Source organism: Portunus trituberculatus, chromosome 46 (assembly GCF_017591435.1).
Source record: "Portunus trituberculatus isolate SZX2019 chromosome 46, ASM1759143v1, whole genome shotgun sequence".
NCBI classification, from domain to species: domain Eukaryota; kingdom Metazoa; phylum Arthropoda; class Malacostraca; order Decapoda; family Portunidae; genus Portunus; species Portunus trituberculatus.
The window spans coordinates 13,785,050-13,812,330 of record NC_059300.1 but is presented as its reverse complement, the minus strand read 5'-3'; the positions used below and the strand labels follow the sequence as shown (position 1 = coordinate 13,812,330).

The following is a 27,281-nucleotide window of genomic DNA, read 5'->3' as shown; positions in this document are numbered from 1 at the left end:
TTGTGTTTAGGACAGTTATGTTCTCTGCTACTCTGCCATAATGATCAAGATATGAATGTAGGGATGTTCTATTTCTCTTGTATAAGAACATGGTATTAGGCAAAATATGGTTTCTGAATATTATAAATGATAGACCACATCAGATGGTATGCAAATACTGGTACTGACTTACTTCCCCTTCCTCTGAATCCAGGCTGCTGCACAGGTGGCCAATGGGACGCAGCAAAGCACAGCACCAAGTGGCTCTCCTGCAGCACAAGTCAATGGCCGAGATGAGCCAGTCAGTGTCACAGTTGCTCAATAGTTTCATTATTCATTTGTGTGTGTGTGTGTGTGTGTGTGCAGGTATGTGTGTGAGAGTGAATCAGCTTTCCAAATTGATTAACTTTTTTGTAGCTTCTCACTACCTTCATATTTTATCTCAGGGGAAGATGAATCTTGGGCTGAGAATAACTGTTTTAAATTCTGTATGCAGCATCAATATTAGAACAAACTGATTACATTTTTAATGACATATCAGGAAAATTGGGTCATAAAGTTTACTTGATTTACTGATAACTTGTATTGTTATTCATGAAATAACAAATATGTATTGTAATATATTCACTTAAGGCCAAACTGTTGTATCCTGAGAAGCAATATCTTGGCTAGCCTTGAGGCATGTATTATGAGTGGCACCTGGGCTGTGTTGACAGGCGGCAGAGGAAGGCAGCCGTCTTGTGGGAATGATCAGCACTGACAATGTGCGCACCATGAGCTCGGAAAACGTTCGCTCGCTGCAGGATCGCCTTGCAGCAAGTCAGGAGGAGTCTGTGGCCATCATGAGCCAGATGAGAGCCAGCATAGCGCGCAGGGAAGACCTCTTGACACGCTACAAGGTGAACTATTTTACTATGTCTGTTTGGTTTATGTGTTGGCTTTATTGTAGTCATTGAATAGCTATATAGAGGTAGTGATGGGAAGAAGAATAAGTATTTTGGTGTCAATGAAGGGAACTTAGAAGCAAGAATCTAATATTTGAAAGTATTTCTGTGCTAAAGGATCTGTCTAGCAGCAAGACATGAGATTTAAATATAAAGTCAAGAAAAGGATTATAGTAATGGTAATGGAAGTTTTTGAACTGTTATAAATGTGAAATGTTTTATTTCAAATTCTTTTATGAAACAAGAATCATCAGTTCTTTGCTTCATTGTTTTGTTTTGCTGTAATATTTGGTTATTTTAATTGCTTTTTATTGTTCACTTCTTAGGTTGCAGAGTCCTTGGGTGTAATCACTTTTTGGGTTCCAGTGTGTAACCACAATTAAAGTTTGTTTCTGTTCCTTTCACTGCTGTTTTTGTTCCCTTACTTTGCTATGAGGCTGACCAGGCCCTCCTGGGTCACCTTGAGGGAAGAGAGGCAGTAACTCTAACATTAACTCCAAAGCTTATACTTCTGTATAACCATCCCCCTTCCTAACTCTTATAATTTTACCTCCAACCCATTTATCACCCACTACCTTCATTTTCCTCTACCATTACCAGCATAACTATAGTAATTTCCAGCTAACTTCCATCCTGTCTTCCATGCTCCTCTAACACACCCATGCCCACCCTGCCTTGCCTCCCCTCCAGGCCACCCAGGAGCGCCTGGCCAATCTCAAGCGGCAGCGTCAGGGCATTCATGAGGAGAAGCAGCGTCTCCTGCAGCAGGGAGCTGGTGATGCTTCTGCTTCTGGTGATACTGCGGAGGGAGAGGAGGACCCCATCCCAGGAGCCGAGAATTGGCCATTGGCAGAGGTGACACGTGCATTGGTGGACTTCCAGGCTTTGCTGGATAAGGTGGAGCGGCTCACTTCTGTTTACTCCAACAGGGCACAGGTGTGTGTGTGTGTGTTTATGCAGATATACATTTGCATGTGCATTATTTGTGTGTGTCCTTCATTGTGTTGAGGCTCTGTTGTGGCTGTCCCCAGGATATGGCTGCTGATGAAGAGGGTCAAGCAGACATAAACAACAAGTTGAGTCTTCTGGCCAGCAGGCGGCGGCAGCTCACTGATGTAGTTGCCAGACTTAAAAGATTTCAGTTGGTGAGGCAGCAGGAGGAGAGAGGTAAGGGTAAGGGTTGGGTGGGTATCTTACATGGCAGAGCAGTAACAGAGGAAGTAGGATAGATGCCAGTGATAAAGTGAAGGATCGAAATGAGGTCAGATTTGTGGTGTGGCTTGAAAGTGTGAGCTAGTGATAGGCATGGCAGAGGATGAAGCAGGAGAGAGAGAGAGAGAGAGATGCTTGAGTGCAAAATAGATAAGGTATCAACATGTAGCTTGACATACTTGACCCTAAAGGTTCTGATATACCTTTTTCCAGATGGTGCAGGTGAGGAAGGTGGTCACCACCCAGTCTCTGATGCTCCTGCTGGGACTCCAGACTTGAACCACATCCCCGTGTCTAACACCCACTCTGGCATGGGGGATGAGACAGCACCACCATCCACATTGGCAGCTTCTGTGCCTAGTGTCAATGGGAAGGGAAGTGTAAGTTCTATTAGTCAGACAGCTAGTGTGAGAGCAGCTGCTGAATCTGTTAGCCAGGCATCAGAGGAGCTGCAGTCCCGTAAGGCTCAGCTAAGTTCTCTCCAGAAGCAGCTGAGTGACATGAAGAAGATGCTTGATATGGCCAACATGGTCAACATGGCACGGCAGGAAGTGAGGGAGGTAAGTGACACACCATTGGCTCTGATAAGGAGTGTTATCAGTTACTGCTGTCCTAAGGGTAAATCATGTGCAGGATTAAACAGAATAGTATCTGCTGGCAATTTTTCTATATTACTCAGCTCTGTTTTGAAAAGAACATTATTTTGTTTGAGATTATTTTTTCATCTCACACACTTACATACAGAGATGCACCCATACATAGAGCAGGGGTAATGTTTAGATAAATGTGTTCTATCCATATTGTGCTGTGATGGTTTCAGCAGGTTGAAGGTGCCTGTTCCTTGCCACCTGCTAGTGGGGAGCTGGAGGGAGCTGTGGCAGGAGAGGTCTTGGAGGTGTCTGGCAAGAAGATTGTTCTGACCGAAGCTGAAAGGCAGAATCCAGAAATAGCTGCAAAATACAAGTAAATAAAATTGGTTGAACTTTTTAAGTGGGAATACGAGTAATTTGAGCAAAATTTTTTAGTCTGCTTTTTCCAGTGTTGAATAAGAAGAGAAGTCTTTTTCACAATGTCATGGAAAGTATTTGGTGCATTCGTGTGACTAGTATTGATGCTTACATTATACTATAGTCTTTCCACTCTATGAAGTCCGTTCAGGGCAGGGCACATTCTGGAATTCCCATGAGTGCGACGTTGCCAGTTCGACTCCCAATTATCAGATTAAGTACCGACCCACCACCCATCTGTTAATCTCTCTCTCTCTCTCTGTAATTATTATTATTATTATTATTATTACTATTATTATCATTATTATTATTTAGGTAGTGTGGAAAAAAGTTGAAATGAATAATAATAAATAATACTCCGGCACCTTAGTTTTTGGTCCATTTTCTTTCAAACTTTCAGAAAACCCCTTTGTGTGTGTGTGTGTGGGTATATATATATATATATATATATATATATATATATATATATATATATATATATATATATATATATATATATATATAAAACCGCCACATTTGGCGGGAAACCTGCCAACCTGATAACTCTGGCCTGGCCTGACTTGAACCAGCGCCCAGCGGAGAGATGAAAGGGGACACCACCACCACCACCAACGTGGCAACATGGGAAAAAAACGCTGCCACATGCCATAGAATTTATGCAAATCGTAGTTATCATCGTAAACATAGACACTCATTGTACTGTGTAACTTCCTTTACTATACACGCAATACATCAAATATCACTTTCAAACACCACATGGATGATAAATAAGAGAGAGACGCATGTATACAAATGTTGATTTGGCAGCATGGCTAGTTGTAAACGACCATACCTGCCCCACCCTGAACGGACTTCATAGAGTGGAAAGACTATAGTGATTAATGTCAAACACAGATTGTTTTGATTCTTTTATTATGAGAGGTAGAAGAGCACAAGATTAACTTTAGTGCTATTTACTGCAATTAGGTAAACTTGGCCAAATGCTCCACTAATGGTGATATTTTCCATCAATCCATTCCTGATGATTCTTCTTCCCCATCCACTCACCTTTGTGATCTGTAACCTCTCTTTGATAATCCTTCTTATCATCCTTACCAATCACTTATCCATATTTACATTCAACCATCACTATCCCTTCATCTGTTCCACCTGTGTTGCAGTCAGCTGTCAAAAGCCAAGGAGCGGCTGGCCAAGATGGAGGAGGTCATCACTATGATCAGTCAAGCACGTCAGAGTGGACAAAATCTGCGAGACGTGTTGCCTCAGGACTACCTGGCTATACTGGAGGAAGCTGAGGTGAGATGGGAAGGTAGAGTAGGAAAGGAAAAGTGTTGAGTCATGGTGCCAGTGTAGTTACAAATGTGCTGTCTGTTTCACTAAGAAACTATTATGAGGGAGAATTGAAGTAGTAATCTTCAAGCCATGAGCCTCAAACCACCTAGTTCCAGATCTTAAGGCAGACAGAAGGGATGGAGGAGAGGAGAGGAGTAGAACAACAGGAAAAGAAGAAAGAGGAGGGAAGCTATTAGAAACCAGGGAATTTTAAAGGAAAATAGGTGCTAGTAGGTTTAAGTGAGAAAGGAATATGAAAGAGGATCATAAAAAAACTGGATGGAAGTAAAAGGACATATGATAAGGGTGGAAGTGAGAGAAAGTGAGAAGAAATAATGTTAATTGTTATTAGAAAAAATTGTCATGTTAGTTGAGATGGAGAGAAAGAGTGTGTGTGTTTAAGCATGGAAAACTGTGTCCAGGATATACAGTAAGGCTAAGAGAGCAGTATTTTCTCTCTCTCTCTCTCTCTCTCTCTCTCTCTCTCTCTCTCTCTCTCTCTCTCTCTCTCTCTCTCTCTCCAGCATCACCTCAATGTCTTGACCCACAGGAGGACTTCCCTGATCCCAGCCGGCCTGCTCCCCTAAGCCTCCCTGCCCCACAGAGATCTGTAGAGATAGAAGAGGACTTAGGCAGGCTCTCCAGGTGCCCTACTCGCCCTCCTCGTATGTAAGTATTTGTACCTCCTTCCTTCTCCCCTCTTCTCTGATTGATGTGATTCTCAGCCATACTATCACTGTAGTTCATTGTTTCCATCAAACTTTGTGATTCCTTTACATGTACTACTTGACAGAGTAATGCTCATAAATCTCAGACCATCTCTATTGAAAACCAGAACATAGTATTGCATTTTACTCATCAAAAAGTGCACTGTCAGTGAACTCTTGACACTCTGTTTTACTTGCCTTCAGCTGCAGAATGTTGGATCTGTGACCAGTGTATGCTTGTTATCATGATTTAGCACAAGTTTTGAAAATGTTATGAATTAAATGAGTTTGACATGTCTGTGTGATACTCATCAGTCAGATTGCTTTTGTTCTGCTTCTGGAAGGCATCCACTTTCGACTGGGTGGTGAAAAAAGCCATCAGCTGGATTTGCTTCTTTCCATTGTATTGCTCTGATGCATGGAAGAGAGATTTAGTGGGAAACAACTATTCTTGATCTCAACGAAGTCTCTCTTTCAAGGGGCAGTGCAGGCCGCAGTGAGACTGGGCCAGGGCTAGGCCGAGACTCACAGGAGAGCCGGGAAATTTCTGCCATGCAGCAACGACTCAACAAAACCAGCACGCGAGTATCTGCTGTCAACGAGAGGTCAAGGCATGGGCATGAGAAGGGTGCCATCAAGAAGCAGCCACAGGTTTGTTACAGCAGAAGCATGGCTGTGGGAGGGACAGCTGGAAGTCAGATATTGGTTGTGAAAAGGAATTAATTTGTACATATGAAAATAAAAGAAAGATAGGCAGATATTTAGAGTTAATGAAGTGAAGTAAAGGCTAGAATCAAAAGAAAAGGACAAATGAGATGGTGGTGATGATTATGTTGAAGTTGTTTGTGGTATTGTATGTATTGTATAAAGTAAATATGGAAAAGGTGAAGTGACGAAGATATTGCTGTGTAATGAAGTAGTGAGAGTTGAAATTCTGATGTGATGATGCCTTTATTGGGATGTTGCAGGCATTATGGCAGGGCAACAGTGGGGGCAGCAGCAGCAGGGGAGGTGGAGCAGCAGAAGATCCACGCCTGGCCCAAGTTTTAGCCTTGCAGGAGGAACTGCGACAGAAGAAGAATGCACTGGAGGCCCTCATGAGGCGCATGGGCAAGTCCTCCTCCCTCAACATGGATAACATCTCTGATAATATCTCAGACAACGTCTCCGACACATCTGACCACCTCGGGGAGACTCGGGGCACCAGTGGAGCAGCCACTTGGGGCGAAGCAGCACCACTGCACCACTTCTCTGACAATCATTATCAGCAGTCCAGGTGAAGACAACTTCTGGTTGCTTTCTTTATAGCTTATTTGGTGAAAGTGTGTGAGATGCTTGTGGCTGATGGAGGCTAACTATTGTTGACATGGAATGTGTCTTTCAGAACAATAGTAATTCATGTTTCAATAAAAAGATATTCTAAAAAATGTAGAATACTTGTAGTGAATTAAGAACAGACTTATCTGTATGGTTGATTAAAGCAGTTATAATTCCTCTATAACTTAATACCTACTTTATTATTGGTCTTGGTTTCACAACTGCCTTGTAACATTCTTTAGTATATTTTTTGTAAGCCTTTTTCTCAAGTGATTTGTTCTTTCATCTTCCTAATATTCAAAATATTTCATTTATTAGTTGTAGCATATTTAAGATTTGCCATTTGTACTATAATATGTTTTTCCTTCAGTGATGATGACCTGATCGATGAAGATGAAGCAGATCTCCCTCCACGAAGCCAGGTCCGCCCGCCGCAGCCACCGCCACCGCCAGGAGCCATGTCTCCCAAGGACCGTAACCGTCACTCAGCCAGCCAGCACCGCCGCCGGCAGGACTCAGGCCGCCTCTCTGTCAACAACCTGTCTGCCACTCTTCCTACTCCCACCAGGACTAAGCACAATCGCCTTAGTGAGGCTCATTATCTTGTTTTTTTTACTGTTTACCATGTTATGATGCTCATTTCTTGAGAAAAGAAGTTCTTAAACATCTTATGGGAAAATTATATGTATGAATTGAACATCAAAGATGTAACATTTGATATGATCTCTGCCAAGAGGCAGGCACAAGACCTGTGCCCTGATAGATGTTTGGTGTTAGGGAGGCGGTGGTGTAGTGAATAAGGTGGTGAGCGTGGGATTGGGCAGACGTCCACATGTAGGTTCGAATCCCACCACATACCGCTCTGAAGCTATGCCATTTTTCGAGTGGTTTAAAGTTACCTACATGTCACCATGATACCCAGGTGGTTACATCGAAGATGAGCTCGGGTGGTGATATGGGCTTTAGTACGGGTACCACTATAAATAAAATTGCCTGCGCCACTAAGCTGAACAGCGCTTCGCACATATACTCTTCAAGTATGCCTACAGGCACTATATGCCCTAACATAAGGAAAAAAAAAAAAAAAAAAAAAAAAACAGTGGTCAAGATCTCACTATTGTGCTTCAAGGTTGGTGGGATCGAATTAAAGATAGACAACTTGTGTGTGCATTCTTGAATATGAGCTTTGTTTAAGTTGTTCAGTTTTGCAGTGTAGATGATCAACTTGAATAAGTTCATTCGTTGCTGGGAAGGCATTCCAATGCTTTCATGTAAGACTGATTTTGTGATTATTCCTCCCAGGATCAAGCAGTGCTCCCAAGGCCCTGTGGGAATCTGTAGGCACACCTGAAGGTCCCAACTATAAGTCTCCTTCCAACACAACAATGCAGACCCAGCACAGCCTCAATACTGCTCTCAATCAGGTGAGGTCTGCAGGTGGCATCTAGACATGCACACTGCACAGCCTGGGCCCAAAGCTGTGATGGCTTAGATTGGCTTAGCATCATTGTAGCCTTTGCTGTGGTGAAGGCAAGACATACTCATAAATCTTGATACCTGACTATTCAGTTTATGAATCTTCAAGTTTAATGAATACATGTTTTTGTCTTTTATCCCATTTATAATGAAATAATAAAAGGATTGGTCATAAATGTATTATAAAGCATTAAATGGAAACATTAAGAATTTCAGTTGTTCCATGTTTTGATTTATAGAGACCTTAAAGGAACATAATTTGTTTGCAAACTGTGATTCACTTTTATTGTAGGTAATGCAAGTTTGTTTTTCTGTTGATCATTGTTTCTGTTTCAAAGCTTATCTCTGCATCTTGTCTCACATGTCAGGTGCTGATGATCAATTGTCTTTCAGCTTAACCAAGTACAGGGGACCATCAACACCCTGCAGGAAAGCCTTCGCCAGGAGCAGAGTCATGTCATGGGAAGTTCCAGGGCTTCCCCTTATCATCCCCAGCTGGTGCCACCCCTCTTGCCAGATCTCACTCCTACCTCCCTGCCCCCTGTGGCTCCTCCCAGTCAGGCACTTACTCCAATGTCTGCCTATGCTGGCCTGGGCTCCCTTGCTCTGGCTTCTCAAGGTCAGGAAATGCTGCAAGTTAACTTGGTTGTAGTGGACTTTATGTTTAGTGAATCTTTCATTCTTTCCTGGCTTCCGTTCTTTCTCCTTTGATTTTTTCTTTTGTGGATCACTAATTTTCCTTAATTTGTTCTCATTCTCTTCCTCTTTTTTCCTTGCTAATATAATACATTAAACTTTTTAATTGAAAATCAATGTATTAAGTATTCGTGCTTACAAAACTGCAGTATGTTAGTGGATATTAGGTGGGTCTTGTTCTTGATTAATTCCAGCCTAGTAACTCCAACATCTTTCCTCTAATTTCATTCCTCCCAACTCTTACTGCAAGATCTTGATTGTGGCAAACTTCTCTTATAATTCATTATACAAATAGAAGTGCAAATACCCAGAGTAGAAGAATGCTGCGCACATGCAATTACTTACCTCTCTAGATTTTCAGTTACATTACTTCATCACTTCATAAAAAGTTGAGACATCTAAAACACCAGATGTAGTATTGAAATATATATATATATATATATATATATATATATATATATATATATATATATATATATATATATATATATATATATATATATATATATATATATATATATATATATATGGGTTGGAGGGTGGTGGAAAGAAACTCAGGAGTAGCAGGAGTATTTTATTTCTCAACGTTTGCCCATAGGGCTTCTTCAGAGAAGCCTCTCTGAAGAAGCCCTATGGGCGAAACGTTGGAGAAATAAAATACTCCTGCTACTCCTGAGTTTCTTTCCACCACCCTCCAACCCACCTGTTCCACATTGTTACATATATATATATATACTGTCATACCTCGCCCAACACAACAGTTACGTTCCTGAGCTCGTCGTGCACGGCAAGATTCGTGCTGGATGAATAATAGGCCCAATGTGAAAATAGGGGTTATGTTCCCAAATCCTCCCCAAAAAAAACACTTTTTTACCAAAAAGACTGAAATAAAACAATAAATGAAGTACCAAACACACATTTTATTTAACTACAGTACTAGTACAGTAATATTCCGCTTAACGAACAGGATAGTGGGTGTCAAAGCTGTTCATAGGGCGAAAATTCGTTAAGCGGACGTAATTTTCCCATAGAAAATAATGGAAATAGGGGGGATGCGTTCTGGGCTGGTCCCCAACATACCACATGGGTAAAAAAAAATATATATATATATATATATATATATATATATATATATATATATATATATATATATATATATATATATATATATATTTCTATTAGCTTTTTACAAGTATTGCCTCCAAGAAAGGATTATTTTGTAATGCATAAAGTGAAATCTAACATGGAATACCAAAAATTAAAGCAGAGATGATAAGATCGGCCACAGACGGCGGAGACTCCGGCGACTTGGCGCTTCTTCTTCTTCTTGTGACGTTTTACGTATTTCATTAGTAATTCACTATCACTCACTGCCACGGAGTCGAGGTTATCCTCATGGCATGAGCGTATATAAATACTAAGATATGATATCCATTATAGCAGGCAACACAGGAGTGGAAAGTTGGAAACAAATGTAATATCGTGGTGAAAGAAAACACGCCAAGCTAAAAAGGTCACAAGAAGAAGAAACAGCCAAGTCGCCGGAATCTCCGCCGTCTGTGGCCGATCTCATCATCTTTATGGTATTTCATGTAAGATTTCACTTTATGCATTACAAAACAATCCTTTCTTGGAGGCAAGGTTTGTAAAATGCTAATAGAAATGTTTTGTGAACATATATGCATATATAAGACAGTAACACAGGACCAGTGGGAGATTCAAATGGAGACCAAATCGTGCAATTGTGAGTCAAAGTCGTGCTCGGCGAAATATAGTATATTTTACCGATTCGTGTATACGCGAGATTCGTGTTCGGCGAGGTATGACAGTAGTATATATATATATATATATATATATATATATATATATATATATATATATATATATATATGTATGTATTAGTAAGACTTTCCATAGTTTTATTAGAAAGATATCATATTCATTATTTGTGATGAACTCATTTCTATGCAATGATGAGTAAATTGTTGTGTTTGTGAGAGCAAAAATATCTAATATCTAAATTACTTGTAAACTTTTTATGATAAACAATACATAGTATTGATAGTGTTGGTGTGTGGGAGTGTGAGGATGGTACTGAGCCAGCTCTTTCTGCAGGAGGTGGAGAGACGATCAATCAACAGCTGTTAGCAGGGATGCAGCAGTGCTTTTCTCAGCTGCATCTGCATTCCCTGGAGATACAGGCCCTGAGCAAGCACCTTCAGGTGAGGCGCCCCTACTTGTTCTATCCTACAGCACAATGGTTCCCCTTCCAGCCTTACCAGTGAGGGGCAGCACATCTCCCTGGCTCCTTAGGGAGTCTTACTGGTCTATACCAAGCTGAAAATCAACAGTGGCTGTGTGGTGTGTACTGTAGTGGCCAGTTCTGTCTCAGCCAGCATTAGATTATGTTGAGTGCACATTGATCTGTCATTTGATTATAGTTGTATCGTAATTATTTAGTATTTATTTATTTGGTTTGTGTGTGTGTGTGTGTGTGTGTGTGTGTGTGTGTGTGTGTGTGTGTTTTGTGAGTGTATTTAGGGTTAGATATTTATTTATTTATTTGTTTTATGTATTTATCAAGTGTGTGTGTGTGTGTGTGTGTGTGTGTGTGTGTGTGTGTGTGTGTGTGTGTGTGGATTTGGTAGTAGGAAGTGTGGGGTGTTAAGGTAGGATGGTGCTTGGCTTAGGTGTCAAGTGTAAGGAATATATTGTTGTTTGCCTTGCCTTAAGGGATTGCCATGTTATGTTAGTCTTGGTGTTCTTGATCCAGTTTTTTTATTTATTTATTTTGATATGCATTTTTGTCAGTTATTTTTCTCATACGATTGGCTATATCTCTTTATGATTTTTTTTTCTCTCAATTAACTAGTGTTTTATTAGTCATATTCCTTGAGTCTCAACAATCATTCCATCTGAGGCTCTCACATTGTGCTATGCCAGATGACATCACCATGCACATCATTGCTCACCTACTAAACCCTTACAGTGCCAGCAAACTTGCTTCTCACTCTGCCATCATCACAGGGAACTTGCTTCACTTCTACCTTATTGAATTTAACATATTTGCCTCTAAGAGAATTATGATGAAATATTCTTTCTTTAATGTCTTCTTTTCATAGATTTTTATAACTTACAAAAAAAAAAAAAAAACCATTGTGACTAAGAAAACTGTAACGCTGCAGTATGAAATCTTGCAGTGATTGTTGGTCCTCTTATTCTCTGGCTCATTACATATCCTAACATGTTGGTGGTCTAGGGCAGTCCTACGTCAGGCCTGTTGTACCCCAACCACCAAAAGCTTCTACATCTTGCTAAAATTTCTCTTTTTATACCTTCCCATTATTCTTTGTTCAGTGTTTGTGCCTGTTGCCTTTTCTTTGGATGTCTCAAGATCTGCATCCAAGTTCTTCTTTGATGTAAAAGCTGTAACAGTGCATGGCTTTTGATGTTTTCTGTCTCCATTTCGCAGATTCCATATTGTACATCTTTTCAGTATCTTTTGAAATAAGTTTCACTTTGTTAGTTATGTTTTTCAAAGTGGCCATCAATGTGATAGAGCAGGTGCAAGCTGTGTGATCCATCCAGTTGTTTTTACCAGAGATTAATTTTAGTGGCAGCCTGTGATGTGGCTAGACTAGAAATATCCTCTGTGTCATTCTCTTGAATGCTGTACATTATTCATATCAGGAATGTTAGATGCATAATGAGAAACATGAGAGTCAGATGTCTTGTTTTGATAGATGTGATGCAGATTAGAATAGTGTTATGTTGATGGAAGTGTAATGTGTATAGAGATATCTTGTTGACTGCAGTGCCTTACCTTTTATATTTATTATTCTTACACTGGGGCCTTAATGGCTTACTGTTAGTCTCACAGCAGAGCCTGAAGTGTCTTCTTTATATGTAATTATATACATAGCTAGATTATTTCTTTCTTTTTCTTTTTTTCTATCCATGTTTATTGATTGATGTAGTTAAAAGTTCTAAAGAGGTATACACCAATATTATGTTCACTGAGAGCTTAAATATACAGCATATGTATGTGTTTTCTCTCTCTCTCTCTCTCTCTCTCTCTCTCTCTCTCTCTCTCTCTCTCTCTCTCTCTCTCTCTCTCTCTCTCTCTCTCTCTCTCTCTCTCTCTCTCTCTCTCTCCACTTAGCATTATGTTTGTGGTTGCCAGCTCTGTTTACTCATGTGCCTTGATCTTGGTGGCAAACTGTATTGATGGCCTGACTGGCTGGCTGTAGGTCTGGTTTGTGGTGCTAGAGGTAAAGGTGCCTGGGGGAGGGTATGACACTGTACTGGCTTGTCTCTTCCAGTGCTGCATGTTCACACACACACACACACACACACACACACACACACACACACACACACACACACACACCTCTGCATGATGGGCTCTTAGATATTCTGGTCAGTAGCAGTTAAGTCTTACTTTCACTGTATTGGCTGTATAATAAAATCATCTCCCCTGCTGTCCTTTCTTGACTCTCCCTGCTGAGTGGTGGTCTTGCTCCCTGCCTCTCAGTATCTGCTTGCTCTTATCTCAGGTGTTGATATTACCTTTATTCTGAGGGACATGTGGTAATCACTCTCAGCCTGGCTTCGGTAATAAACTGCCTCCCAAGACTGGCTGAAGGTTAAGGCTAGTCTTGCGTTGTGCATCAAGTTGCTTACTTTATCTGTAAATATTGCCTTAATTTTCACACAAAGATTATTCAGTGTGTGTGCAAATAGTTACTACATTATCTGTACTTGATGATTTATATAGTCTTCTTTTTTATGGTTATTGGTTTGTTCATGTCAATTTGTATAGCAGTAAGTATAAATCACACTGCTTTTCCTGTAAGAGATGATAAATGTTTAGAATGGTTTGGGTCATTCTTTTTTCAATAATAGGTAGTTAGCCTTAGAATTTTACATAAACTGATATCATGTGGGAACATATATTAAAATAGCAATACATAACACACATAATGACATCTCTATAAATGGTAAGAGAGGGCAGCAAGAACTCTTTTCCTTGGAAGGAAATTTAGGAGCAAGAATAATAGAAATAAACAAGATTTACTGACATGTTCTAAAAGGAAATGAGGAAAGAGAATTTAACAGGCTGTAAGATGGTTACAAATATAAGATATTCCATTATTTACCACTGAATATAGGTCTCAGATATACATACAAACAAAAATAGGAGAGGTGATGGAAATGTAGCATAATCTGTGATGTACAATTTCCCATCTTTCTTCTTGCTGAATCAAAGTTGCAAAGAAGCAGAAAAATTCTTAGAAGAGGCCTCAGACAATGCAGATCAACATTACTACTCATTTTGCATCATTATGCTTGGTTTTTCTTTTCAATGTTTTTAATTCTTCATTTTGACATGAACACACCAAAGGAAGATAAAGAAACTTTCATTAAGGAAGAGCCTGCTATATACTGCTGTGTGAAATAGAATTAAATATATTATAATATATCAAATGTAATCTGCATACCACAATAACATTTTCATTATAGTGAGGCAGCCAAACCAATGCATTTTATGTGTTCCCCACATCCAAACCTCTAGAGGGAGAGAGGATTGATCTACATTGTACTACATCACAAAGATAATTTATGCAGTATACTCTAAAGAAAAAAAATACAGAAAATATAATTTTATGGTTGAATATTATCTTAGAAATCAAGACATTCTACATATTATATCTTCAAAGTCTGAAAGAGTGAATAAGAGTATTGTGTCTAGAGTCAGACAGATTATGTGGAGGTGAAATGTAAAATTTGATAAAAGCACATAATATAATGGTGCACATAATGATAACATAATGCATGATGTAATATATATTTTCATGTTAGTTGTATTGTTAGAAATTACAGTATGACCATGCAACAACAAGATCATAGGCAATCATATGAATTAGATAACCAAAAAAGAAAAAGTAAAAGTAACTGGGAAGATCCAAGAGACCCATGCCATACCAGGAACTCCATGTGATAGCTAGCATAACAGAAAGATGATACTGAACTATATATATATATATATATATATATATATATATATATATATATATATATATATATATATATATATATATATATATATATATATATATATATATATATATATATATATATATATATATATATATATATATATATATATATATATATATATATATATATATATATATATATATATATATATATATATATATATATATATATATAAATCAGACATACTGCATGATTTTAAAGGGAGTTAAAGGCTCTCAGCATTCATAGAGATGAAAGGTAACCTTAGAACAGATAGAAAAAAAAATAGCTTAACATGAGAAGCTCATTCCATGAAATTAAAAAATGATTAGTTGATGAATTAAACTTTGTCAACTTGTATTTCAGTACAGGTGACATTTGAGAGAAAAGGACATAGACAAATATATGACAGACTTCATTCACTAGTGACAGCATATATGAATTATACATCAAATGCTATTTTAAATGGAGGTGTGGAATATGTTAGATTAATAGGTTTTGAAATAGTCTGAGAGGGTTTGGATTTTATTGAATCTAGAATTGAGGGAGATATTAAGGGTAGTCTACAACAAAAGATTACCTTAGAATGAAACACTTTGGTAAGAAAGGTTCAAGACATTAAAGAATATAGGGAAAAGGAATATGTACCTCAAAGATTCATAGTGAGAGATTAATTTGAATTTGTCAAGGTTCTTTATGTATGATATAACTTTAGGATAGGACTAGGCATTTGCAATTGTGTGTGTGTGTGTGTGTTTGTGTGTGTGTGTGTATGTGTGTGTGTATTTACCTATTTGTATTTACCTATTTGTGTATTACAGGGCCTGAGCTAAGCTCTCTGTGTCCTGTCTCCTTGTCCATTCCTGTCATATCTCTCTTTCATCTGATTGACACACACCGCGTCAACGACATCACTGCTCAGTTTATTCCACTTATCAATGCTACGATGCGGGAAACTGTATTTTCTCACGTCATTTAGACAGATGTCTTTTATTAGCTTTTTTCCATGTCCTCGGAGATGATTACTTGTGGTCACCTTTATCAACTCTCTGTCCAGTATGTCAATCTTGTTCACCAATTTATACATAGTTATCATGTCTCCTCTTGTTCTTCTCTCTTCTAATGTGGTCAGCCCCAGCTTCCTCAGTCTTTCCTCATAGTCTAACTCCCTGAGTCCTGGTACCATCCTTGTTGCCAGCCTCTGTACCCTTTCTACCTTCTTCACATTTTTCTTCATATGCGGTGACCAGACACAAGCTGCATATTCTAACTGGGGTCTTATTAAGGTACATAATATCTTCTTCATCATTCCTTCATCTAGGTAGTGGAATGCAAGGCCAATATTTTGAAGCATGTTATATGTTTTCCAAAAATCTTGTTAATGTGTTTCTCCGGTGACAAAGTGTTTTGCAGTTACTCCTAAGTCTTTCTCCTCATTGGTCTCTTTAATTTTCTCATCACCCAGCCTGTAATCCCAGTTTGGTCTGTATCTACTTCTTCCCATTTTCATAACATGGGTCTTGTCTATATTAAATTCCATCTGCCACTCCTTACTCCACTCATATATTTTATCAAGATCTTCCTGTAACTTGTTACAATCTTCCACATTCTTTACTCTCCTCATAATTTTAGTATCGTCCGCAAACATGTTCATGTAACTGTCAATTCCTACTGGCATATCATTAACATAAATCAAAAACATGATGGGACCAAGCACTGACCCTTGTGGAACTCCACTGGTTACCTTCTTCCACTCAGACTTCCTTCCTCTCACCACTGTTCTCATTTCTCTTCCCATTAAGTAATTTTCCATCCATTTTGCTAGTTTATCATTTACTCCTCCAATCTTCTTTAGTTTCCACATCAGTCTATTGTGTGGTACTTTATCAAAGACCTTTCTCAAGTCCAGGTAGATAGCATCCACCCATCCCTCTCTGTGTTGTAGTATGTCAGTCACTCTTGAATAAAAACATAATAAATTGAATACGCACGATCTTCCTTTTCTGAAACCAAACTGTCATTCACTCAGAATGTTTTCATTTTCTAGATACTCACTCCACTTAGCTTTACTTCTTCACATACCTTGCACAATATACTAGTTAACGATACTGGTCTATAATTTAGTGGTTCCATCCTACTACCATTCTTATATATAGGCACAATGTCAGCTCTTTTCCACTCTTTCGGGACTAATCCTGTTTGTATGGAGGTTTCCACAATATCAAATACGGGGTTCAACAATTGATCCTTACATTCATTTAGCAACCTCCCAGATATGCCATCAGGCATGTGTGTGTGTGTGTGTGTGTTTAAGGGCAGACAATGGAGCACACTACAGTAACTACCTCATGGCTTTGAATTGGCTGGGTAAGGCTTTCTGACAATTAGTCTATTTTTTTGTTGCAGCTTTTGGAGAGGAGAGAGCAGACAGGTTCTGCTGCCATGGCTGATGTAGGGGAGGGCCTGTGTCAGGGTGGGAGGGGAGCTGCCAGGAGAAGTGAAGAGGAAGAAGAGGATGAAGACAATGAGGAGGAAGACGAGATCCATGGAAGCACTCGACCTCATTATCCTCACCACCACAATCTCCTGGCAAACCCCAGTGGCCTGCGTCCTGGGAAGGATGGAGGGGCTGCAAGGACACCACAGGATTCCTTCTCTGTGTTCCTACGGCAGCAAAGTGAAGGTGGGGGCATGCCTTCCACTGGTGTTACCAATCCTATCTATGGCCACCTTGGAGATCTGCGAGACCAAGCAGGGAGCACCTGGGGCTCCCTGGCACCCACCCCGGGCACAGAACAACCAACTGATACCTTAGGATCTCTTCTGGAAGCAGGAGCTGGGGCTGGAACATTGGAAGGAAGTCCCTCACACCCTCTTTTACATCTGGGTCGCTTGGGGGAGGAGGGTAGCCAGTCCCAAGCTCCAGAGGCACACCACTGGGCCTCCCTTGCCTCCACCCACCCCCTGCATCACCAGACCACTGACTTGCTCAATAACCAGGTGAGCCACTCTGCATCCCTTTCAATCTCAGTTACTCTTGTATTTGCCTGCACCTTTACTGTCATCACCTAACTTGGTGGAGAATGGCTTATGAGGCAATGCTTACCTGATCCATGGTCAAGTCTTTTGGATAACCACCTAAGGCCCCAAATAGAAATGATAAAGATTAATTGCTGTAGGCCAAGAATATGAGAAAGAAAGAAAAATGAAACATGAATGCCATTTTTTTTTTCCAAAATGTTTTCAGTAATACTGCTATATGCAATAGTTATGTGCACCATGTGCTGGAAATGAAGATTAAATTGCTTATAGTCAATGAATTCAGTTTTGTATCAACAGCAAAGTGAAAGGATTCCACATCCTGCAAGCTAAACTCAGGAGGATTGATAGTTGATCAAGGTTTTAATTGGTAATACATTTAATGTCATCATATTAATAACATTTACTTGGAAGTCTTCAGGATAATGTCTCTGGAAATGCATCAAAGTTTCTCTCTCTTTTTGCTCCCCCTCTAAAAAGTGATAAATAGAAAAAAATGTCTCCAAGAGAATGCCTTGAAAGAAAAGTATTATTCATTCCTGTCCCTGTTTTCCCCCTTGCATTCTCTTATTTGTTCATTCTCCTCTCTCCCTTCTCATTGATATACTTTAAAACAAAACAACTTCCTTCCATTTTGCTGGATGCTTTTTTTTGTTATCCCATTATGCCCAACATGGTCATATTTTTTCCCATATTAGTTTTGTAGTGACAAAAACTATTAAATTCTGTTACTCTCTCTGGCAGGTTCCACCAGGCACACGTGCCAACAACTATTGGGATAACTTCCGCAGCTATTCCCGCCAGAACCTGCTCTCTACCACCACCAAGAGCAACACCAGTGACATCCACCCACCCTCCACCTCCTCAGTCTCCGTCCCCACTCACAGCGCTGCCTCTGCCCTACTTCCAGTAAGGCGCATCACTCACCTATAGACTGATGACACTTAATGTGACTTATCATAGCTATCTTCTATATGAATTTGTTAAATGTGTTTATTTGCATGCCCATATGCATAACACTAACCAAAGCCCACCTTGCCATTACAACTATTTCTTCTCTTATCATTGTTCTTTTACTCTTGCAGTGGTTGTTTGTTTGTTTGTTTTTCTTACACAAGTATTTGTGAATGGATATTCATAGAAAGCATATTCCAAGAAAAGTCATCAGCATTGAAATTTCTTAGTACTGGATGAACTTGATGGACTTGACTGTCTCTTAAAATGATGAGTACATGATGAAAAACAGTGGTGATATTGTAAGCTAATCTTTGGAGTTAAGTGAAGTGGTTATAGGTTGATATACGAGTATATGAGAATGAAGTGATTGTAGTTAATAGATGTGGTATGTATTATGAGGATTGGTACCACATCAGTAGGCTGTGTGTTTGAGGAACTTTGAACAGAGAATTCTGAGAAGCATTGTGAATGCTCTGAATAGACAGACTCTTAAAGATTGCATCATGAGATGAGTTATGTGTTGCTTCTTCAGGGGCGGGAGGGCATACGAGGAGAGGACAAACGGTTCAACGTTTCTGTCGGCCACAACAACACTAACTGTGGGGCAGGAGCTCGGGCCAGAATGCCCAATCCCCACATCAATAATCCCCAGGGTGCCACCAATCCCAGAGTGAGAAACCCTGTGGCTTCCAGCTCCAAGCACCTGCTCGGCCAGAACAAGCACAAGGCAAACAACAGGAACAAACAAAGTGAGCTCTTCTTTACTAGTGAGGACATTTTAGTTATTGTTTATACTGTATACCTTGTGAACAAGAAATGCTGCTGAGATTTATGATATAATGATTTGTATTGTTCTGTAAGCCATTTTATTTATTTATTTATTTATTTATTTATTATTTTATTTGTTGAATAGAATTTTGACACTTTTATTTTGTGGTTTATGCAATTTTCATGAGTTTGTTAAAGTTAAGCTGTGATGGATGAATGATAGAGGAAGAGTACCTGTACCAGTGATGTTATTAAATTTAATTCCCTGAGCTTATATATACAGATTTAAGGCTATCAGTTTGCTCAGATACAGTTTAGTCATAGCATCAAGTAATCATATGGCAACCACTGCATTTTTTAGATAAATAATTGTTAATAGCTATTAGTTATTACTTCCTCGTAGTGGTTTTTATTATTGTCGTGCATGAAAGTTTTTTGACGAGTCTATTTTTACTTCCAGCAGGCGACTTGTGGTCAGCCTCAAAGTGCAGCGAGAGGAACCTGCCATCTCAGGAGCGAGGCTCAGGTGGAAGGAACCGGGGCTATCTCAACTACAACAGTGCCCGTGCCAATACTAGTGACAGGTGAGTCCTTAGATTGTAGGCTTGCATAGAGGTAAAGCCTTTTGATGGTGCAAGGATTTAATTTTCAATAGTTCTGTGACTTACAGCAGTCATGAATTTTGTCATAACTATCATTATTCTTATTGTGGAAACTTTATGCATTCTTTAATGCATAATCCTTTTCAGTGTGTGGTGGCCCACCAAACTGTGTGGTATTTTCCAGTCTCACTGTACAGTTCTAGAATAAATTGTATTGATACAGTCACTGTTCTCCACACCAAGTAATAGTTGGAATATTATAAGATTAAAGCAAGATGTCAATAATGACTTTCCCCACAGTGAGGGTGGAGGCGAGGGCACCAACACTGCTGGGGTGACGCTGGAGGTGTTGCGTGAAGCAGAGGCACTAATCCGCCGCCACGCCAACCAGCCAGAGTTTCTGCTTCAATTGTTCCGCCATGCATCAGAGATCACCGTGCACACAGACCAGCATGTGGCTGTAGCCTTGCTGCATGACCTGGCCACCCAGCCCCACCGACCCTCCACTCATGGGTCAGTCCCTCCACCACACTAGCCATCCATCACTTATGCCTCCTCAGGGTGTATTTCCACCTTCACCATTCTTGTTCTTGTTATTTAGTGCTTTTCTTCTTGATTTGTATTTCTTCACTTCTATTTATACTTTAATTCCTTCTCTTCTGCCATTTCCACATCATCTCTTCTGCTTCCTCTTTTCCATCACTACTTATTTTATTTTGTTATTTACAAATCATATTCTCTTTCCTATTCTTGGTACATTTTGTCTGTTTCACCAGACATGTATATACTTCTCTGATCATTTGTTGTTTTCAACAACTTTGTTTTATTTTATCTCTCTCACTTTTCTCTCATGTAATCCTCTCATCACATGTTATTATCAGGAGTCCGTGATTCTCTTTTTTATGATATTCATGTAAAGTTGCAGTGATCATATTAAGTTGATATATAACTTTTCTACATTGACTAAACCAATGTTTATTATCATTTGATGAATAAGATGCAACACTAAATATTTTCCTGACAGTAATGTAAATCTCCATAGAGTGAATGCCAACATCAGAGGAAGCAGCCGCAGACGTGCTGAAGGCACCACTGGTTTGTCTCTGTCAGCCCCACTGAGAGACTCATGGCAGCCACAGCCTCACCACAGTCATCCCCAGAACACCCTCCCTCAGGTGTGTGTCATTCACCTACAGTCATCTGCTGGTCACCCAACCAGCTATTGCTCTTATCTACAGAAAGAGCTCAGAGCTCGTAGTGACCACTCACACACATCACATTGGGACAGTGAGTCTACAGCCTCTATTCTTGATACTAGATAGAGACTGCACAGAAAGAGGCTCATCCATTGCCTTCCCACACCTGGGACTCAAACCAGGTCTTCTCTCTTATGAGCCAGGCATGCTGACCACTACATTATGCAGTGTGTGTGTGTGTGTGTGTGTGTGTGTGTGTGTGTGTGTGTGTGTGTGTGTGTGTGTGTATTCACCTAGTTGTATTTACCTAGTTGTAGTTTTACAGGGCCTGGGCTTTATGCTCGTGTGGTCCCGTCTCCATATCTACACTTATCCAATTTTTCTTTAAAACTATGTACACTCTTTGCTGATACCACTTCCTCACTCAAACTGTTCCAAGTCTCAACACATCTTTATGGAAACTAAATTTTTAACATCTCTCAGACATCGTCCCTTCCTTAGTTTCTTACTATGCGATCTTGTGCTTCTAAAGTCATATTCTTCTCTCAGGATCAGTTTCTCATTATCCACTTCATCCATTCCGTTAATCAATTTATAAACTTGTATCAGATCCCTCTCTCTTCTCTGCTCCAAGGTTGGTAGATCCATTGCCTTTAGTCTCTCCTCATATGCCATCCCTTTAAATTCTGGAACCATTCTTGTAGCCATTTTTGTAGTCTCTAATTTTCTTATGTGTTTTTTTTATGGGAGTCCACACAACTCCTGCATATTCCAATCTAGGTCTTATTTTAGTACTTATCAATTTCTTCATCATTTCCTTGTCCATATAGTGAAATGCTACTCCAATATTCCTTAGCAAATTATACGTCTCTCTGAAAATTCTATCAATATGGCTAACCGGTTGATTATTTTCTTCCATTGTCACTCCCAAGTCCTTTTCCTTTTTTACTTTTTCTAGTTCTACTCCATCTCCCATCTTATAGATTCCCACTGGTCGTCTTTCACTTTTTCCCATTTCCATGACATGGCTTTTGTCCACATTGAATTCCATCTCCCATTTTTTGCTCCATTTCCAGATCTTGTTTAAGTCTTCCTGTAGTATTTCACCCTCTTTTTGTTTAATGACTCTGCACAGTTTCGCATCGTCCGCAAACAGATTTATGTAGCTGTTCACTCCTCTGGCATGTCATTTATATATACGAGAAAAAGTATTGGTGCCAATACTGACCCCTGTGGCACTCCGCTATCTACTGTTCTCCACTTGGACTTCATATCTTTAACTATCGTCCTTATTTCTCTCCCCCTTAAGTAATTCTTCATCCATCTCAATGTGCTTCCTTTTAAGCCACCCTTCTCCTCTAACTTCCATAGTAATCTTTCATGTGGCACTTTATCAAAAGCCTTTTTTAGATCTAAATAAATACAGTCAATCCATCCTCTCTCTCTTGTACTTTATCAACTATTCTAGAGTAGAAACTCAATAAATTTGTCACACATGACCGACCTTTTCTAAAACCAAATTGGCTATTTGATAATATTTTGTTGTCTTCAAGAAACTCGATCCATTGCTTCTTTATTACTTTTTCACACATCTTGCATATTACACTAGTTAGTGATACCGCCTGTAATTTAAAGGTTCTTCCTTCCTTCTGCTCTTATATATGGGAACCACCTCAGCTCTTTTCCACTCCACTGGCACTGTTCCATTTTCTATTGAGCATTTTATGATGTTGTATATTGGACTTGCTAGTTCTTCCCTACATTCTTTCAGTATTCTGCCTGAGACTTCATCCGGTCCCATTGCCTTTTCCTCATCCAATTCCGTCATCAACTTTTTTATTTCAAGCTTGGTTACTTTAATCTCTTTCATATAGACAGTCTCTCTATTACCCTGTGGTCTTTCAAATTTGGATTCCTTAGTAAAGACCTCATGAAATTTACTATTTAACATTTCTGCCATACTTTTTGGGTGTGTGTATTTACCTAGTTGTATTTACCTAGTTGTAGTTTTACAGGGCCTGGACTTTATGCTCGTGTGGCCCCGTCTCTATATCTACCCTTATCCAATTTTTCTTTAAAACTGTGTACACTCTTTGCTGACATCACTTCCTCACTCAAACTGTTCCAAGTCTCAACACATCTTTGCGGGAAACTAAATTTTTTAACATCTCTCAGACATCTTCCCTTTCTCAGTTTCTTACCATGCGATCTTGTGCTTCTAATGTCATATTCTTCTCTCAGGATTAGTTTCTCATTATCCACTTCATCCATTCCGTTAATCAATTTATAAACTTGTATCAGATCTCTCTCTTCTCTGTTCCAGGTTGGTAGATCCATAGCCTTTAGTCTCTCCTCATATGTCATCCCTTTAAATTCTGGAACCATTCTTGTAGCCATTTTTGTAGTCTCTCAATTTTCTTATGTGTTTCTTTTTATGGAGTCCACACAACTCCTGCATATTCCAATCTAGGTCTTATTTTAGTACTTATCAATTTCTTCATCATTTCCTTGTCCATATAGTGAAATGCTAATCCAATATTCCTTAGCAAATTATATCTCTCTGAAAATTCTATCAATATGGCTTACCGGTTGATTATTTTCTTCCATTGTCACTCCCAAGTCCTTTTCCTTTTTTACTTTTTCTAGTTCTACTCCATCTCCCATCTTATAGATTCCCACTGGTCGTCTTTCACTTTTTCCCATTTCCATGACATGGCTTTTGTCCACATTGAATTCCATCTCCCATTTTTTGCTCCATTTCCAGATCTTGTTTAAGTCTTCCTGTAGTATTTCACAATCCTCTTTTTGTTTAATGACTCTGCACAGTTTTGCATCGTCCGCAAACAGATTTATGTAGCTGTTCACTCCCTCTGGCATGTCATTTATATATACGAGAAAAGTATTGGCACCAATACTGACTCCTGTGGCACTCCGCTGTCTACTGTTCACCACTTGGACTTCATATTTTTTAACTATCGTCCTTATTTCTCTCCCCCTCAAGTAATTCTTCATCCATCTCAATGTGCTTCCTTTTAAGCCACCCTTCTATAACTTCCATAGTAATCTTTCATGTGGCACTTTATCAAATGCCTTTTTAGATCTAAATAAATACAGTCAATCCATCCTCTCTCTCTTGTACTTTATCAACTATTCTAGAGTAGAAACTCAATAAATTTGTTACACATGACCAACCTTTTCTAAAACCAAATTGGCTATTTGATAATGATTTGTTGTCTTCAAGAAAATAAATCCATTGTTTCTTTATTACTCTTTCACACATCTTGCATATTACACTAGTTAGTGATACCAGTCTGTAATTTAAAGGTTCTTCCTTCCTTCCGCTCTTATATATGGGAACCACCTCAGCCCTTTTCCACTCCACTGGCACTGTTCCATTTTCTATTGAGCATTTTATGATGTTGTATAATGGACTTGCTAGTTCTTCCCTACATTCTTTTTAGTATTCTGCCTGAGACTTCATCCGGTCCCATTGCCTTTTCCTCATCTAGTTCCGTCATCAACTTTTTTATTTCAAGCTTGGTTGCTTTAATCTCTTTCATATGGACAGTCTCTATTACCCTGTGGTCTTTCAAATTTGGATTCCTTAGTAAAGACCTCCTGAAATTTACTATTTAACAGTTCTGCCATACTTTTTGGGTCTTCCACCATTCCATTTCTCCTTTTAACCTTTCTATTGTTTCTTTTTGTCTTATTTTTCCATTTATGAATCTGTAGAACAATTTTGGTTGTTCCTTACATTTTTCGACAATGTCCTTTTCATAGTTCTTTCTTCTTCCTTTCTCACCTTAGCATATTCATTTCTTGCTGTTTGAAGTTTTCCTTATTTTCTGGATTTCTGTTTCTTCTCCACCTTTTCCATGCTCCATCTCGTTTCTCCTTTGCCCTAGCACATCTTGCATTAAACCAATCTTTCTTTCCTTCTTCTTTAGGTCTATATTTCAGGACATATTCCTGACCCCAGTTTTGTATATTTCCAAAATAAGTTATATTTCTCTTGAACCGTTAATGAGTTTTCCATCTCCTCCCAGTTTACGTTTTAAAATAGTTCTTGAGATTCTCAATATCAGCCTTTCTGTAATTTAATCGGTCTCCTTTGTATGATTCATCTCTATCTTCCTTTCCTTCTTCTATATCCATTTCTAATATTATATGGTCACTCTTTCCCAATGGGCACTTATATCTTATATCATCGTTAATTTGTATATCCCTTGTAAAAACTAGGTCCAATCTCGCCGGCTCATCGTTTCCTCTGAATCTTGTGTTTTCCTTTACTCTTTGGACCATCAAATTATCTATCATTAGGTTCAGGAATCTATATCTCCCCAGGCATCTTCCCCCATACCACTTTCATAATTTTCCCAGTCCACCTCCTTACAGTTGAAATCTCCTACCAATATAACTTTTCTCCTTTCTTTAATGATTCTTGTAAGACTTCTTATTGTGTCATTTATCACGTCTTTATATTCTTGGTTAGTCCATGAGTTTGTTTTTGGTGGCACATATGTTCCAGTGATTGTTAACTCCTTTTCATTAATATGTATCTTAATATACAGCATTTCTGATTTTCCTTCCCCAAACTCTTTGCAACCTTCTGTTTCTCTGAGTTTTGTTTTTCTGTATAGTACTTCTTCTGCTGCTGCTTGTGATTTTAGTAATATCTTAATTGGTCTCACTGTTCCTTCTTGATATGGTCCCATTCTATGGATTTCTTCTACTTCCTCTTCTAAGTTCTGTCTATCCTTGTCATTTAGATGTTTTAGTAGGTCTTTTACTGATTTCATTTCGTCCTTTTCCCTTCTTGGTCTATATTTAATTTTCTTTCAGTCCAAAAATAATTACAGTAAGTCCTCGTTTTACACTAGAAATGTGTTCCTCAAAAACCTATTGTAAACCGAAATTAGTGTAAACCAAACCCGTTTTAACATGTGTTAGATAGGAATAAGTTCCAGCTCAGTATGAAAGTCAATCGAAAAAAGTAAACAAACATCCATCTCAACCTTCAAGGTTTCAATAATAGACAGGGCCTTTTCTGAAATGAGGCTCAACGAGGCTGGGGCATGCTGGCGTGTTTGGCTGTCTATCAAAATTTTAAGTAAACCCTCCATCCGATCCATAATGGGTTCCCGATGTTTTGTCAACAATTTTACCTGCAGGCTTGAAGCATTAGCTGCTGCCTCCTTAACACTTGAAGCATTCCTCAAAACAGTAGCAACTGTGGTAAATTCAGGGAACGGCTTATAGCTGACGAGCCTTCCCCAAGTTCTTTTCTCTTGACTATATCAAGCTCACTCTCAAACTAAATTCATCTGTGCTGTTTATCTCTCCCCTAACTCTTCTGACTATAGTAATTTCTTTGACTACTTAACTTCTAAAGTGGAGCACATTCTGTCCCTCTACCCTTTCGCTGAGATTTCCATTCTCGGAGATTTCAATGTTCACCACCAGCTTTGGCTCTCCTCTCCCTTCACTGATCACCCTGGTGAACTAGCCTTCAACTTTGCTATCCTCCATGACTTAGAGCAACTGGTGCAACACCCTACTCGTATTCCTGACCGTCTTGGAGACACGTCCAGCATTCTTGATATCTTCCTCACTTCTAACCCTTCTGCTTATGCTGTCACCCTTTCATCTCCGTTGGGCTCCTCCGATCACAATCTCATTTCTGTATCTTGTCCTATTTTTCCAATCCCTCCGCAGGATCCCCCAAAGTGAAGGTGCCTCTGGCGTTGTGCCTCTGCCAGTTGGCGGGACCTGAGGAGGTATTATGCTGATTTTCCCTGGAATGATTATTGCTTCCGTGTCAGAGACCTATCTCTGTGTGCTGAACGCATAACAGAGGTGTTAGTATCTGGCATGGAGGCGTACATTCCTCATTCTTTTTCTCAACCTAAACCTTCTAAACCTTGGTTTAACTCAGCCTGTTCTCATGCTATACATGATAGAGAGGTTGCCCACAAAAGGTACTTGAGCCTTCCATCTCCTGAATCTC

General features: G+C 39.3%; 1 protein-coding gene across 15 annotated transcripts in view; it reads left to right on the top strand.

Moving 5' to 3' along the window:
* LOC123520093 overlaps positions 1 to 27,281 on the top strand; it is a 56,092-nt gene that overhangs the window by 15,570 nt on the left and 13,241 nt on the right. For 12 of the 15 annotated variants that reach the window (XR_006679168.1, XM_045281989.1, XM_045281990.1 and 9 more), the window contains 20 exons: positions 194 to 280; positions 696 to 878; positions 1,614 to 1,859; positions 1,955 to 2,090; positions 2,349 to 2,695; positions 2,956 to 3,098; positions 4,303 to 4,438; positions 5,025 to 5,143; positions 5,661 to 5,832; positions 6,150 to 6,457; positions 6,869 to 7,086; positions 7,801 to 7,922; positions 8,368 to 8,593; positions 10,786 to 10,892; positions 17,116 to 17,709; positions 18,493 to 18,657; positions 19,238 to 19,454; positions 19,934 to 20,057; positions 20,376 to 20,588; positions 21,118 to 21,250. Coding sequence is in view for 14 of the 15 variants with exons in the window: in XM_045281989.1 (XP_045137924.1) it covers positions 194 to 280; positions 696 to 878; positions 1,614 to 1,859; positions 1,955 to 2,090; positions 2,349 to 2,695; positions 2,956 to 3,098; positions 4,303 to 4,438; positions 5,025 to 5,143; positions 5,661 to 5,832; positions 6,150 to 6,457; positions 6,869 to 7,086; positions 7,801 to 7,922; positions 8,368 to 8,593; positions 10,786 to 10,892; positions 17,116 to 17,709; positions 18,493 to 18,657; positions 19,238 to 19,454; positions 19,934 to 20,057; positions 20,376 to 20,588; positions 21,118 to 21,250 (3,996 nt within the window). In the remaining variant the exon portion in view is untranslated. The remainder of the gene's footprint in view (positions 1 to 193; positions 281 to 695; positions 879 to 1,613; positions 1,860 to 1,954; positions 2,091 to 2,348; positions 2,696 to 2,955; positions 3,099 to 4,302; positions 4,439 to 5,024; positions 5,144 to 5,660; positions 5,833 to 6,149; positions 6,458 to 6,868; positions 7,087 to 7,800; positions 7,923 to 8,367; positions 8,594 to 10,785; positions 10,893 to 17,115; positions 17,710 to 18,492; positions 18,658 to 19,237; positions 19,455 to 19,933; positions 20,058 to 20,375; positions 20,589 to 21,117; positions 21,251 to 27,281) is intronic. The other 3 variants (XM_045281993.1, XM_045281992.1, XM_045281986.1) reach the window with 3 other exon arrangements.